The sequence below is a fragment of the Geotrypetes seraphini genome, chromosome 16 (assembly GCF_902459505.1).
Source record: "Geotrypetes seraphini chromosome 16, aGeoSer1.1, whole genome shotgun sequence".
In the NCBI taxonomy this organism is placed as follows: Eukaryota; Metazoa; Chordata; class Amphibia; order Gymnophiona; family Dermophiidae; genus Geotrypetes; species Geotrypetes seraphini.
In genome coordinates, this window is record NC_047099.1 from 18,764,505 (window position 1) to 18,779,114 (window position 14,610).

General features: G+C 45.6%; 1 protein-coding gene across 12 annotated transcripts in view; it reads right to left on the reverse strand.

The window, feature by feature from the left end:
* LOC117350768 (sodium/hydrogen exchanger 10-like) overlaps positions 1-14,610 on the reverse strand; it is a 753,575-nt gene that overhangs the window by 135,852 nt on the left and 603,113 nt on the right. For 9 of the 12 annotated variants that reach the window (XM_033925346.1, XM_033925349.1, XM_033925347.1 and 6 more), the window contains one exon: positions 6,603-6,767. The exons of 2 other annotated variants lie outside the window; for them this stretch is intronic. In XM_033925346.1, the coding sequence (XP_033781237.1) occupies positions 6,603-6,767 (165 nt within the window). The remainder of the gene's footprint in view (positions 1-6,602; positions 6,768-14,610) is intronic. One more of the 12 variants, XM_033925344.1, reaches the window with a different exon arrangement.

A 14,610-nucleotide genomic window follows, 5' to 3' on the forward strand; every position in this document is an offset into this window, starting at 1 on the left:
AGCAATAATGAACCCCCGCAGGACCGCCTTGGAGGCCTCCCAATAGGTCACTGGATGAACATCGTCAGTATCATTATGAGAACTATACTCCAACCACTGTTCCCGAAGAAATTCTAGATCTCTATAGAGGTAACACGGAAATTTCCAATGGTGCTCCTCGGGTTCCGGCGTAAGCTGAAGCTCCAGGACAACAGGCGAATGGTCCGACAGGGGAACCTCCTCAATATCTATCCCAGACACCCTGGGGAACAGAGAGGGCGATACCAACAGGTAATCCAATCTAGCATATACATTGTGGGGATGCGAGTAAAAGGTGTAAGTGCGTTCCGTTGGGTGCAAAATCCTCCAGGTGTCCAATAACTGCAACTGGCTAAGCAAAAAATTTACCCCCTTAGCTCCATGGTCCCTGTCTTTGCTGGACTGCAGTCCAGGGCAGGATCTACAGTGATGTTGAAGTCCCCTCCCACCAACGGCTGGTAATCAGGATACATGGCTATCTTGGCAAGCAAAGCTGAAAAAAATTTATGATTATACACATTAGGAGCATACAGATTACACAATAACCATTTGCGCCCCCATAATTCCCCCAAGACTATAACATATCGGCCATCCCGATCTTGGAGAACTTTATGAGTGTGGAAGGGCAACTGTTTGTGAATAAGGATAGCCACCCCTCGTTTCCGGGTACTAAAGGAAGACCTCGCCCACCCAGTCTCTCCGGAGCTTGAGGTGTTCCTTAATGGAAAGATGGGTTTCCTGCACAAAGGCAATATCGGTCCCCCTCCTTCGGAACCAGGTCAGAACTTTCTTCCTCTTGATAGGAGAGTGAATCCCGTCTACATTTAAGGTAGCTATAGTCAACTTAGTCATTAGGAACAAATTCCCCCAGGTGAATAACAGGATACAATATAGCACAATAGACAGGCAGCCCCCCAGCTAGGCCCCCCATCCAGGAATACTGGAGCTGGAACACTCTAGAGAAAAGCATGGGACAGGAAGGCAAGACCAACCGCCCCCAAAAGCGCTGCACCACCACGCACACAGTTCTCACTCCTACCCATACATACAACCACCACTCTGAGCCACAGTCAAACACAACAGTCACTCTCCCACAACCCCCCTCCCCTCCCCCCCAACCTCAACCCTCCCCCCTGAGAAAGAGTTCCCCAGAGCCATCCCCAAACTCCCCCAATACAAAAGAAAAAACTAAGAACAAAAAATTCCACTCTCAGAAAGCAGAACAACCTAAAGTCCTGAACTGAGCTCTCATAGACCCCCCAGTCTCCCAAAACAACTTCAACTGCCCCTGATGATGGGAAAAACAACCAGCGCCAGAGCAGATCGATCTCCCTCAATCGGCCCAGTCCAGACAGACCCCCAGCAGGGTAGAGCAGCAGAGAGTCCTGAACAAAATATACTGTCCTCAACTTCAAATAGGCCAACGCCTGGGACCAAACAGAACAAAAAGGTCACCAAGCCTCGAGCGTCCCAGACCCCGCAGCTCACCCCCACATAAGCTGGCAGGGTTCAGACATAACTTCCCTCATTGGCCCAGGTATCTAATAGGTCTCACAAAGAAATAAAGGCCTCAAAGTGAAAATACTGAGGGCAAGCTGCCGCATCAAGGAACCGGCGCAGCTCCAGGCACCCCCTCGTCTGCCACCGCTGGCAGGGAGTCTAGAAATTGTTGTGCCGCTGCTCGATCAACAAAAGTGTGAGGTTTTCCCTCTCTCCAAATGCGCAGCGATGCCGGGTACACCAGCGCAAAGCGCATTCCTCGTCGGTGAAGCGCGGTGCAGATTGGCACCATCCCTTTACGGAGGGAAGCCACATGAGGAGAATAATCATTGAACAGCAACAACTTCTGTCCTTCATAGTCCAGCTGGCCCATTTTCCGGTACGCCTGTAGTATGAGCTCCTTTTCTCTCCAGATACTGGGCAATCGCAGCCCTAGGGTGGTTCTGATCTCCCAAGCGTTGTCCCATGCGGAGTGCTCGCTCACAGAGAAAGCCACTCGGTGTAGTCTCCAAGCCCAGTCGAGTCGGGAGCCAAATTTGAAAAAACTTGTAAAGGTCCTGGTCAGCCCGAAGTTCAGGGAGACCCACTACGCGGAGATTATTCCGGCGCTGACGATTCTCCTGTTCGTCGATTTGGTCCGTTAACACTGTCACCTGGGCTTGCAATGCGGCCATGCTGTTGCGATCCCGCAGGGCCGCATCCTCTCCGTCTGAGACACGCTGCTCCACTGCCGCAATTCGGGTCGCCTGCGACTCGAAACGTTCAGTAATGCAGTCCACTGCTGACTGAAGTTTGTGGAGACGATCCTCCAGTGCTGCGGTCACCATGCGTTATATTTCTTGTGCCCACTCTCCCCATTACGCCGGGGCTGGAGACAAAGTCAGCGGCGACACCATTTTATGTGCAGGGAAGACAGGTTTGTGTTTTGGCATCTTCACTGATCGGATCAGCATTCCGGTCTCAATCCGCCGCTCCAGAGGTCGTACGCTCGCCCAAAGCTGAAAGAAGGTCCCCGAAGATAACAATGCCGATCAGACAGTATTTTAATAGATTGTAGCCGATTTTTGGAGACCGGAGGCCGGAGAGCTCGAGGGCACACGTCTGTTCACAGCACACACATCACTTGACCCCCCCGAGAACGTTAATAGAAAATTAAACTTAAGATAGATAAATTTTCCTAAAACTCCTCTTTTGTCACCAATAAATATGATTAAAAAGTACTTTGAGGAAACTTTGCAGGGCTTTTTACCTAACTTCTGGTGGATCGGAGAAGGAAAAGATTGAAAAAGAATGAGACACCTAGGGGTCCTTTTATCAAGCTGCGGTAGGGGTTTAATGCACAAAATACCGTGCGTTAAACCGCCTGTCGCGCTAGCCACTAACGCCTGCATTGAGCAGGCATTAGTTTTTTAGGCGACCGCGCGGGTTAGTGCGTGATGAAATGTCCAACGTGCTAACCCCGCTAGCGCGGCTTGATAAAAGGCCCACCTAGTCTAGACTTGATGGGCTTCCTTGAAAACTCTGTTGGTGATCATAACTGATAGGTTAACACTGATAGTGACTTTTGCATTAGAACCTGATAGAAATTGAATACTGAGACTGTATTTTCCACATAAGGATGTTAAGTTTTGTGGTTTAAATATGCTGGGTTTTCCTGATTTTTTTTAACGTTTGAAAATGTTTATTGAGAAAGCAAACAAACCGAAGAAATATATACATGCAAGGCTTTTTTGAGTCTTCGTCAGCAGGTGCTATCTCTGGGAGCTACTTATTTCCTCCAATTTCTATACAAGTGTATCGTGAAATATCTAAGTCATACTTATGTTTTTGTAGAACCATCACATTTAAAAAAATTTTGTGGAAGCTAGAATAGCACCAGTTCCAATTGCTATGTCCTCTCCTTTAGGTTAGTTCATATTGGTTTGACAAATACTCATTATGAGTGAATTATTAGCTATACCTTCCTTTGCCTTTTAATATTTCCTTTCTGAAAAGGATATCTCCTTTGTTTTTCTCTATTTCTTTCTTTTTTTTTTTTTTTAAGTCAAAGGGTGTCATAACATACAATACAAATTAAATAAAATAACATTCAATCTGTGAATTTAAGTAAACAATTCTATATCTTATTAAACTGTCTCAAACTACCACGTTTAATCACATAAATGTTTTCATATTTGCTGTATTCCACCTTGTATTCTTATTGTGGACTCAGACAAACATCCTATATAATAAAACCCTAGAGCGCGCATGCGCTCTTGAAATTTTGTGACCCCTGCCGCTGTGATTTCTGATCCGTGGCCGCGTTCCATTTTAGAACGCGGAGGCAGGGATCACTCTAGCCACTCCCCTCCTCCCGCCCTCACTCACCAACCGCTGGAGGAAGCGCAGGCAAGCTTGGTCCCGATTGGTGCTGGCGGCGGCTGCTGGAAGGAGGGTTTCATGGAGCGCCACCGCACGCCAACATCTCACAGTCTCCTGAGCCGCGTCCTCGCCACCCCGATTGCCGGCGTTCAGTCTTCACGCTTTCGCGACGCAGGGTAGGGTAAGGGAGCCGAGTCAGCGGGGGTTGGGCTGGGAGGGAAGAGATGCAGTCTGCCTCGGGTTTTTCAAGGCCTGGCTTCTTCGGGCAGCAGCAGCGTTTACAATTCGCTGCTGTTGCCGGCTTCAGGCCTTCCTCTCTGGCGGGTCCTGCCTACTTTCTGTTTCAGGAAGATGACCCGACAGAGAGGAAGACCTGAAGCCGGCAACAGCAATGAATTGTGAATGCTGCTGCTGCTGCCCAATGAAGTTCAAGGAGGAAAGGGAGCAGAGGGGAAGAGAATGGCTTGGAGGGAAGAAAAGATGGCAGGGCATGGAGGGAAGGAGGAATGTATGCCAGACCAAGGGAAAAGGAAGGGGGAAAGGAAGGAGGAGATGCCATTTGGAACAGAGAGAGAGAGAGAGAGAGGGCAGACACTGGATGGAAAGAGAAGAAAGGGCAGTGAATGGAAGGGGCAAGACAGAGGGTAAACAGTAGATAGAAGGGGTAGAGAGAGGAAGACAGACACTGAATGGAAGTCTGAGGGACAGGGGGAGCAGACGTTGGAAGGAAGTGGGGAAGAGAAAGAAAAAAGAGCACATGCAGGATTGAGGGAAGAGGATAGAGTTAGAAATAAAGATAGACAGACAAGGGGCCAGGGAGAGACAGACAGAAAGAATGGAGAGAGGCATCCAAGGAGAGAGAGACAAATAAAAAAAAACCAGACAGACATGTACTCTAGCACCCGTTAATGTAACGTGCTTAAACACTAGTTGATATATAATTGCCTATATGATTATATTCCAGTTAAAATTATCATTAGAAACACAGAAACATAGAAATAGACGGCAGATAAGGGTCACGGCCCATCAAGTCTGCCCACTCCAATGACCCTCCCTATCTATCTTTGCGGATAGATCCCACATGTCTGTCCCATCTGGCCTTAAAATCTGGCACACTGCTGGTCTCAATAACCTGAAGTGGAAGACTATTCCAGCGATCAACCATCCTTTCGGTGAAGAAGAACTTCCTAGTGTCACCGTGCAGTTTCCCGCCCCTGATTTTCCACTGATGCCCCCTTGTTGCCGCGGGACCCTTGAAAAAGAAGATATCCTCTTCCACCTCGATGCGACCTGTGAGGTACTTGAATGTCTCAATCATATCTCCCCTCTCTCTACGTTCCTCGAGTGAGTAGAGCTGCAACTTCCCTAACCGCTCCTCGTATGGGAGCTCCTCGAGTCCCGAGACCATCCTGGTGGCCATTCTCTGGACCGATTCCAGTCTCAGTACATCCTTGCGGTAATGCGGCCTCCAAAATTGCACACAGTACTCCAGGTGCAGTCTCACCATGGATCTATACAGTGGCATAATGACTTCAGGTTTATGGCTGACGAAACTCCTGCGTATGCAACCTATGATTTGCCTTGCTTTGGATGAAGCTTGCTCTACTTGATTTGCAGACTTCATGTCTTCCCTGACAATCACCCCTAAGTCTCTTTCTGCTTCAGTTTTTGTCAAGATCTCGCCATTTAGGGTGTAAATCCTGCATGGATTTCGGCTTCCCAGGTGCATGACTTTGCATTTTTTGGCATTGAAACTGAGTTGCCAGGACCTAGACCAGTGCTCCAGTAGAAGTAGGTCATGCATCATATCGTCTGCCATTGAATTTTTGTCTGTTGTGCTTTTGTTCACTACATTGCTTAGTTTGGCATCATCGGCGAATAATGTTATTCTTCCTCGGAGCCCTTCTGTCAAGTCTCTTATGTAGATGTTGAACAAGATCGGGCCCAGGACGGAGCCCTGTGGCACTCCACTTATCACCTCTGACATTTCGGAGGGAGTTCCATTCACCACTACCCTCTGAAGCCTACCTCCAAGCCAGTTCCCAACCCAATTGGTCAATGTGTCGCCCAAACCTAAAGAACTCATCTTGCTTAGCAACTTGCAGTGTGGTACGCTATCAAATGCTTTGCTGAAATCCAGGTAGACGATGTCCAGAGACTCACCAACATCCAGCTTCCTCGTCACCCAGTCAAAGAAGCTGATCAGGTTGGATTGGCAGGATCTCCCCTTAGTAAATCCATGTTGGCGGGGATCCCGTAGATTCTCCTCGTCCATGATCCTATCCAATTGGTGTTTGATTAGGGTTTCCATTAGTTTGCTCACTATTGATGTGAGACTCACTGGTCTGTAATTTGCCATCTCCATCTTGGAGCCTTTATTGTGGAGTGGAATGACTTCCAGTCCATTGGGACGTTACCTGTATTAAGGGAGAGATTGAAGAGCGCAGATAGCGGTTCCGCTAGGACATCACCCAACTCCCTGAGCACCCTAGGGTGTAGGTTGTCAGGCCCCATTGCCTTGTTGACCTTGATTTTTGACAGCTCGCAGTAGACGCTGCTGGGTGTAAACTTGAAATTACTAAATGGGTCAACTGATATAATTGTCTTCTAAATCAGATGAATACCTGTTTGAAATTTACTAAATAATAAATGGAGATGTCCAGGTATAAAATAAAGGTCATTTAAATATTGTATTGATAATTTATGATATTCAAAATTCTGACCTTTACCAAAGTTTCACATGTAATAGTAACTTCCATTGGCTGCTGTGTGAGGCAATTTATATCTCCTAGAATTGCTCCACTGCCTCTGTAGTCACTGAAGGGAATATTTCCTCCCCCCATCTTGGAGTCTTTCCTATGTCCAAAAACAGGATTGGAGCCATGGAGCTGTTGAAATGGAAGGACATAATTTTTAAAGGTTAAAAATAACAATAGAAATATAAAGAGACAATTTTATAACAGCAATTACTCATGAATAAAATTTCTAAGGTTACTTTTTCTTTAGACAATTTTCAAAAGGATATATTTTCTCTTTAAGCAATAGTGCAAAATCCTTGGGGAAAATATCCATGGACTCTGCATTTATTGTCCCAAAATGCTTGAAACATCTGTTTGCTCTGAATACCTGCATGGACAGATTACCTGCTCAGCCCTTTTCTTTCATCTCTGAGTAAAGCCAAGGAATAACAGCTGGACAGAAATTGAAGTTTAAGGATTACCATATGGCTCCGGATTGAGACATCTATTGCTTTCAATGGAAGTAAAACCCAGATGTCTGAATCTGTCCTCCTTTTTCTAGAGCCATATGATAAGGTGACGGGATAATCGTGCGCCAGATGCCAGTGCGCCGACAATCTAGTGCTGACAATTCAGCGCAAGGACAGAAGCACGCGGGGGAAAAACTAATTTTTAAAGAGCTCCGACAGGGGGCATGGGGGGGACCCCCCACTCTAATGCATAGTGTTCGCGCTGCCATTGCGTGAAGTGTGGGGGGTGAAACCCCCCACATTATAGAAAAAACGGAACTTTTCCCGAAAAAAATCAGAAAAAGTTCTGTTTTCTCTATAATGGGGGTTCCGACCCCCCCCTCCAACAGCAGCGCAAACACTATGTAATAAAGTGTGTGTGGGGAGTTCCCACCCCAAACCCCCCGTTGGAGTTCTTTAAAAATTAGTTTTTCCCCTGCGCGCTTCTGTCTTGCGCCGAATTTCAGTACTGGCTTGTCGGCGCACTGGTGTCTTGCGCGCCACTGACTATGAACCTATGATAACCCTATTCATGGGAGAGTACTCAGTCAACCTGCATAATTAGGCAGTATCCACCCAAGTATCTGTCTCCGAGCCATGGGCTCTAACCGCCTAGAACTCTCTGGGTATGGCGGTATATAAGAATAAAGAATAGACCATTTTATTATTTATGGCATCATCAAAAGGATATTTACAAGAAAGAAGATTAGCAGAGGTAATTAACCTAATCTTTCAATCTTTATACAATAACCTCTGGAAGTTTTACCATAGGGACATATCAAAGCAGTCCCAACAAATAAGAGGGGGCCTGATGAGCCCGCCGCCAGGACTGAAGTCCCAAAAGCTGCATCTTGCTTAGCCACCACATCAAGCCTTTAGAACTTAGTGAACGTATAGAGAGAGGCCCAAGTGGCCGCCCTACACATCTCAGGAGAGACCGCTGTGGATTCTGCCCAAAATGAAGCCATTCCTCTGGTAGAATGAGCCTTCAACCCAAGGGGAGGCTTCTTTCCCACTGACACATAAGCAGCGGAAATGGCCGCACAGATCCATGGTAGCCTTAGAAGCAAGCCGGCCCCGATGAGCGGGACCCACCAGAACAAACAGATAATCCGAAAGATGGAAGTCATTTGTGGCCTCCAGGTATCTCAGAAGGAGATGCCACACGTCCAGAGACTGTAAAACATGGTCCTTGGACATGGAGCCTGACTGAACAAAGGCGGGCAGCCGAAACTCCTGGTTGACTTGGAACGCAGAAACCAATTTCGGAAGAAGGCACTTTCCTCAAAATGACCACAGACTCTTGTGATACGGAGAAAAGGATCTCTGCACGACAGAGCTTGAAGCTCCAACACTTTCCATGCAGAAGTGACCACAACGAGGAAAACAGTCTTAATGGTAAGATCTTTCAGAGATATTCCATCCAGGGGTTCATAGGGCGGACGAGCCAGCGAGTGAAGAACCAAGTTCAAATTCCACATTGGACAAGACAGTCTTAAGGGAGGCCTCAGCCTCCCTGCTCCCTGCAAGAAGTGGACAACATCCGGGTGAGACAGCAGGGAACTTCTGAGAGCAGAAGGACCCAAACATGAAATTCCCGCAATCTGAATGTGTAGAGACAAAACCGCAAGACATTTCCTGAGGCCAGGAGGATGGTTGGTTGAAGACTGTTGACAGGGCGGTAACGGGGTCTGGAAGGTGCTTCAAAACTTTACCCATTGCAAGTATACACTTGTTCTGTAAAATAATAGAAGGTTTGGTCAACTTAGAACTAGTCAAACTTCTAGAACAATTTCATATTCTTCACGATCACCAATCTGGTTTTAGGCAAGGTTTCAGTACAGAAACAGTTGTAGCCTCTTTGATAGATCATATTCATTCTTTGTTTAGCCAAGGCACTAGCGCACTAATATTTCAATTTGATCTTAGTAGCGCTTTTGATCTGGTGGACCATGAAATTCTCTTGGGGTGTTTGGATGCTGAGATTGGTTTCAGGGCTTTTTGGAAAAAAGATCATATCAAGCCTTCAGCAATGGTCAGTATTCCAATTATTGGAGTAACACTTGTGGGGTATCACAGGATTCACCATTGTCACCCACTTTGTTTAATACAGTATATACAATATGTTGCTTCCTTGGCCGATCTTTTACAAAGCTTAAATGTAATATTTCACATTTATGCCGATGACTTCACGATACTGATACCAGTTATTTCTTTTACTACTGAAATAAAAAAATCAGATCACCTTACTCCTAAATCGGATTGAACAATGGACTATTGAATTGAAATTGAAATTAAACACCTAAAAAACTAGATTTTTCCTGGCTAGTCCTAATGATAAAATCTTGGATAAAACTCTTCATTTAAAAGGACAAGAATATCCAATAGTCTCTTCTCTCAAAATTTTAGGAGTTACACTAGACCGTCATTTAACTCTGGGGGAACATACTGATATGCTTGTTAAGAAATGTTTCTTTGCATTATGGAAATGGCATTCTACTAAAAAATATTTTCACCCTAATTCTTTTAGATTATAAGTTCAAGCATTAATCTTATCTATTCTCAACTATTGTAATATAATCTATTTGGAATCTTATAAAACTATCTTAGGAAGATTAAGGCTAATCCAAAATACAGCTATCCATTTAATTTTTGGATTGAAAAAACAGGAACATGTCAGTCTTTATTACCGTCAACTGCACTGGAAGCAAGAACACTTTTCAAATTTGCTTGTATTTACTATAAATTGTTATTTCAATTAGCCCCATCTTATATTTTCTCTCATTTTGAATTGTATAGTCCGACAGTTTACTCGGCGTACTGGTTTATTTACTTTTCTTAATCCCAAAAATTCTTGTTATAAAAAGTTTTTTGATCAATCTTTGGTCTATCAAGCAGGTAAAGTTCAAGCATGGCTAGACGATCTGATTCGACAGACTACATCTTATTGCACTTTTAGAAAATCAGTTAAGACATATTTGTTCAAAAAGCAGTTACTTACTGTAACAGTTGTTATCCAGGGACAGCATGCAGTTATTCTCACATATGGGTGACGTCATCCACGGAGCCCGGATGCAGACAGCCTCGCAAGCATACTTGCTTGTAGAAAACTTCAGAAGTTTCGAGTCAGCCACACCGCACATGCGCGAGTGCCTTCCCACCCAGCACAGTATGAGTCTCCTCAGTTCAGATAGCTAGAAGAGAAGCCAACCAGGGGAGGTGGGTGGGTTGTGAGAATAGCCTGCTGTCCCTGGATAACACCTATTACGATAAGCAGGCAGCCTATTCTCACATATGGGTGACCTCCAAGCTAACCAGAATGGGATGGTGGGAGCGTTGGCAAATTAGGAGAATAAATTTTGTAATACTGTCTGGCCAAAATGGCCATCCCGTCTGGAGAAAACATCCAGACAATAGTGAGAAGTGAAAGTGTGAACCAAGGACCAAGTAGCAGCTTTGCAAATTTCCTCAATAGGAAATTTGCCATTGCTCTGACTTTATGGGCTGTGACTCTATTCTGTAGGTGTAATCCAGCCTGGGCATAGCAGAATGAGATACAAGCAGCCATCCAGTTGGAGATGGTACGCTTAGAGATTGGATGTCCCAACTTGTTTGGATCGAAGGAGACAAAAGTTGAGGAGCAGTTCTGTGTGATTTGGTGCGTTCCAAATAGAAGGCCAAAGCACATTTACAATCCAGAGCTGATTCTCCAGGATGAGAATGAGGTTTTGGAAAGAACACTGGAAGAATAATGGATTGGTTGAGATGAAATTCTGAAAATCAATTTAGGTAAGAATTTAGGATGAGTATGAAGGACCACCTTGTCATGATGGAATACAGTGAAAGGTGGATTAGCAACTAAAGCTTGCAGCTCACTGAGGGCAATGAGAAACACCACTTTCTAAGTGAGATAATTAAGATGAGCCATAGACATTGGTTGAAATGGAGGCTTCATCAATTGAGTAAGAACAACATTGAGGTCCCAAACCACTGGAGGCGGTTTGAGAGTAGGTTTGACATTGAAAAGTCCTTTCATGAATCTAGAAACTAACGGATGAGCAGAGAGGGGTTTTCCTTCAATAGGCTGATGGAAAGCAGCAATTGCATTAAGATGGACTCGGATCGATGTAGAGTTGAGGCTAGAGGTGGATAAGTGCAAAAGATAATCTAGAACAGAAGATAAGGAGGAATGTTCAGGCTCCTTATCGTGAGAAAAACACCACGTAGAAAATATAGTCCATTTTTGGTGATAGCATTACCTAGTGGCAGGCTTCCTAGAAGCCTCTAAAATGTCTCTTACAGGTTGAGAAAACTGAAAAGGAGTTATGTTGAGAGGTACCAAGCTGTCAGGTGTAGAGACTGCAAGTTGGGATGAAGCAGAAATCACTGACTCAGTGTAAGCAGAGATGGAAAAACTGGCAGAGGATATGGCTCCCCGCTGCTTAGTTGAAGTAGAAGGGAGTACCAAGGTTGTCTTGGCCACCGAGGAGCAATCAGGATCATGGTGGCATCAGTGTTCTTCAACTTGACAAGAGTCTTGAGAATGAGAGGGAACAGAGGGAATGCATTCAGGAAGAGATTCGTCCATTCCTGTAAGAAAGCATCTGCCTCGAGGTGATGAGGAGAATATATCCTACAGCAGAACAGAGGCAGTTTGTTGTTGTGGGGAGTTGCAAAGAGATCTATATGAGGTGTTCCCCACTGCAAAAAAAATGTGATGAAAAGGCGAGGAATGCAGAAGATGACACAAGTTGTCCGCCAAGTAATTGTTCTCCCCTTGAATGTAGACAGCTTTGAGGAAGGTGTTGTGATGGATTGCCCAGTTCCAAACCTTCAGAGCTTCTTGACAAAGGGAGGAAGATCCGGTCCATCCCTGTTTGTTGACATAGTACATGGCGACTTGGTTGCGTCCACCAGTGGAGAGAGACTGTCTCAAGGAAGGAGTGTGTTGAGAAAGTTGGTCGCAAGCCTGCGTCCACTGAGATGCCAAGGTCCACTGAGGAATTCTGAAGTGAAGTCTGGCAAAAGGAGTCATGTGTACTGTGGAGGCCATGTGACCTAGTAGTATCATCATGTGTCTCGCTGAGATAGAAGAGCGGGAAGACACTGCATAACAGAGTTGAAGGAGAGCTTCTAGACGTTGTTGCGGAAGGAATACTCCGAGTTGGATAGTGTCCAGAACAGCTCCGATGAATTACAGATTCTGAGAGGGCTGAAGTTGTGATTTCAGAAAGTTGATTTCAATTCCCAAACTTTGTAGGAACCATGTAGTCCGTTGGATCGCTAGAATAACTCCCTGAGATGTTGTATCTTTGATGACAGTCGTCTAGGTAGGGAAATACCTGAAGACCATGGTTCCATAAAGCTGTTGCTACCACTACCAGGCACTTGGTGAACACTCTGGGAGATGAAGCCAGGCCAAAGGGCAGCACTCTGTATTGATAATGCAGATTCCCCACCCAAAATCTGAGAAATTGACGGGAGGCCGGATGAATGGGAATATGAGTGTAGGCCTCTTTGAGATCCAGAGAGCATAACCAGTCGTTCTGATCCAGAAGGGGATAAAGGGACTTCTTGAAACTCGAAATGCTTTTGAGCATCTAAATAGCTGAGAAATTTTGGAAGGAGATCAATGAGGAACTTGAAATAAGTGACAAAATGAAAATTGCAATTGATGACTTTGGAGGACATCATGGCATTTTGGTAGAGGCGATGTCCAAACTTGTCCATGGTTTTCCCTTCCCTTCCAGGAGGAACGGTAGCATAAACCTTGGAAGGAGGGTATCTTTTCAAGGAGGACTCCACAAGCAGGGACTGGTGAGATAACTGCGAATTCTCAAATCCTTTGCAATGTAGAGTTTTATACCTGGAGTCCAACTTGCCTGGGACAGCAGGAATAGCATAGGGAGTCTCCAGGTATCGTGTAAAAGTTTGAAACAAAAGCTTGTGAAGAGGAAGCTTAAGTGATTCTGTAGGAGGTTGAGGAAGACGCATGACTTTGAGATACTCATTAGAATATTTAGAGTGGTTGAAGAATCCATCCTGAAAAGCTTCTCCACTAAAATCCGACGACGTTTAAGGGCTCGAGGTTGAAGAGTAGCACAGCGCTTGCACAACTTCGGTTGATGGTCCTGCCCAAGGCACTAGAGGCACCAATGGTGTGGGTCCGTGAGGGAAATTGCACGCTGGCACTGGCTACACTTCTTGAAGCCCGTTGCTGGCCGGGACATAGAAGGAAAGTTGAAGTCCACAGGCTGCGGCCAAGCAGCCTGCCCTGGCAGTCAAAAGGAAGAAATAAAAATTTTTATTTTTTTAAACTAGAAAATAAAAGAAATAAAAGAACACAGCGATTTGTGAAGAAAATAAACACAAACCGCGGTGAGAGAAGGCACTAAGTAACAAAGTTAAATGCAGAGAGTCAAAGACGGACTTCTCGGCTCCGCAGAAAACTGAAAACTGAGGAGACGCGCCCTGCGCTGGGCAGGAAGGCACTCGCGCATGCGCGGTGCGGTTGACTCAAAACTTCTAGTTTCTACAAGCAAGTCTGCTTACGAGGCTGTCCGCATCTGGGCTCCGTCGGTGACGTCACCCATATGTGAGAATAGGCTGCCTGCTTGTCTTGGGATAATTATTAGACTTAGAGGGTACTTGGCTTGAAGAAGTTGAGAAACACTGCTCTAGATGATTGATTGACCACTTTTTCTGCACTGGAGTTCAACACTCCCTGTATAGGACAACAATTGAAGTGTGCTCCCCAGCACACAATCCAGGAAGCAATGTGGAATCGAATGCCCTTGCAGAGCGCCTATGGCAGGCACATCTGCAAGGCATCTCGGTGAGGTACTCAGGGAGACAGTAAGGTATGTTGAAGAGGGTGTATGTGCACTCTCGCCCAAGGTACTACAAACAGGTTGGACACCATGGATCCCAGAACTTGAAGATAATCCTACACCGAAGGAGCTGACTTCTCCAAAAGCACAAAAATCTGGGCACACAGCTTCCATCTACAAGCCTCGGGCAGATAGACATGGCCCACAGCTGTATCGAAGAGGACTCCCAAGTAGTCAAGTAACTGCTTGGGTGTCAGATAGCTATTCCTGAAGTTGACAATCCAGCCCAAGTCTTCCAGCACCTGGAACACCTACTCCACTCTGCATCATCTCTCAGCCAATGAGGGAGCGCTGATCAACCAGTTGTCTAGATAAGGGTGATCTTGCAACCCCATCTTCTTCAAGGAAGCTGCCACTACCACCATCACTTTGGTGAAGGTCTGAAGTGCTGTCGTCAGCACAAAAGGCAGGGCTGAGCACTGCCCCAGAACATGAAACCACAGAAACTTGTGGTGGGCTGGAAATATTGGAATGTGTAAGTACAGTTGACTCCACTTAAGTGCAAGTCCTCCAGATCGGACCACAAAGTGCACTTAACGGAGTGTGCACTTAATAGGAGTACCACTTATTAGTCATGAAAAATCACAGCACGCT